The sequence below is a fragment of the Perkinsus marinus genome, assembly GCF_000006405.1.
Source record: "Perkinsus marinus ATCC 50983 genomic scaffold scf_1104296954602, whole genome shotgun sequence".
In the NCBI taxonomy this organism is placed as follows: Eukaryota; Perkinsozoa; order Perkinsida; family Perkinsidae; genus Perkinsus; species Perkinsus marinus.
Window position 1 is genome coordinate 1 of NW_003208062.1, and position 961 is coordinate 961.

The window sequence follows — 961 nt, forward strand, 5'->3', positions numbered from 1 at the left end:
TCGTTCCCGAGAAAAATATGAAAGCAGCCGATGGCTGTTGGCCGTACAACTTCCCAAAATGTGCTCATCACCAAAAAGAATCCGACTACAAACCTTGTGCGAAAGTGAGGGGGACAGCAACGACATGTGTTCTGAGACTCTATCTTATAAGGAAATATACGACACACCTTCGTGCTCGAGCAGCTGCCCCAATGCGAAGTATGGGACTGCTTTCGACAAGTAACGAAGGATTGAAAGTTGTGTGTCGCGACTCGTCGTCTCAAGGGATCGTCACTACACTGAAAGTCTTTTCCCGAGTCGGTTCGGGAGCACAAGCAGCATCAAGAAGGAGATCATGACCAATGGGCCAGTACGGGCTGTTCCTGCATTTCCGAGCATTCTTTATATCTACCACATTCTTCCTCAGACTTCAGCTGCATTCTCTGTGTATGAAGACTTCTTGTCCTACAAGTCAGGCGTCTACAAGCATACAAGTGGCGGATTCCTTGGGGGCCATGCTGTTGAGATCATCGGCTGGGGTACCGAGAAGGGCGTTGATTACTGGCTGGTTATGAACTCCTGGAATGAAGAGTGGGGTGACCACGGCACCTTCAAGATAGTCCAAGGGGACTGCGGTATAGACGATATGATCCTTGCGGGGACTCCAGCCATAAATTGAGAGGAGTCACTGACGTCTCTAAGTGTAGGGCTTTATCTTCTCCAAGGCTTCGAGTCAGATTGCTGGCTCTGCCAACAGTTCAGGAGCCAGCGACACAGCTCAAGAAAATGTTTCACCTACCCAATATTCGACTTCTTTTTCTTTTCCACTCTCCAGAGGACTTCTTCTCTCTGCGACTGAGTGGCTGATTTCACGACTCAATAAAATATGACCCGACTCGTGTTCATGAACGGGGCTGGGTCGTACCATTATTCAAATTGGGTAACCCAATGGGAGTATTCAGGGCATGATACACTATGAGTC

The 961-nt window shown here is 48.6% G+C and overlaps 1 protein-coding gene across 1 annotated transcript; it reads left to right on the forward strand.

Annotated features, from left to right (window-relative positions):
• Nucleotides 1-151: 151 nt before the first annotated feature.
• Nucleotides 152-658, forward strand: Pmar_PMAR028367 (cysteine protease Cys2, putative; the record flags this gene model as incomplete). Its single annotated transcript, XM_002776044.1, has 3 exons — nucleotides 152-219; nucleotides 265-349; nucleotides 407-658. Coding segments are annotated over 3 exons (405 nt in total), but the record flags the coding sequence as incomplete, so codon positions are not given.
• Between the last annotated feature and the right edge of the window lie 303 nt (nucleotides 659-961).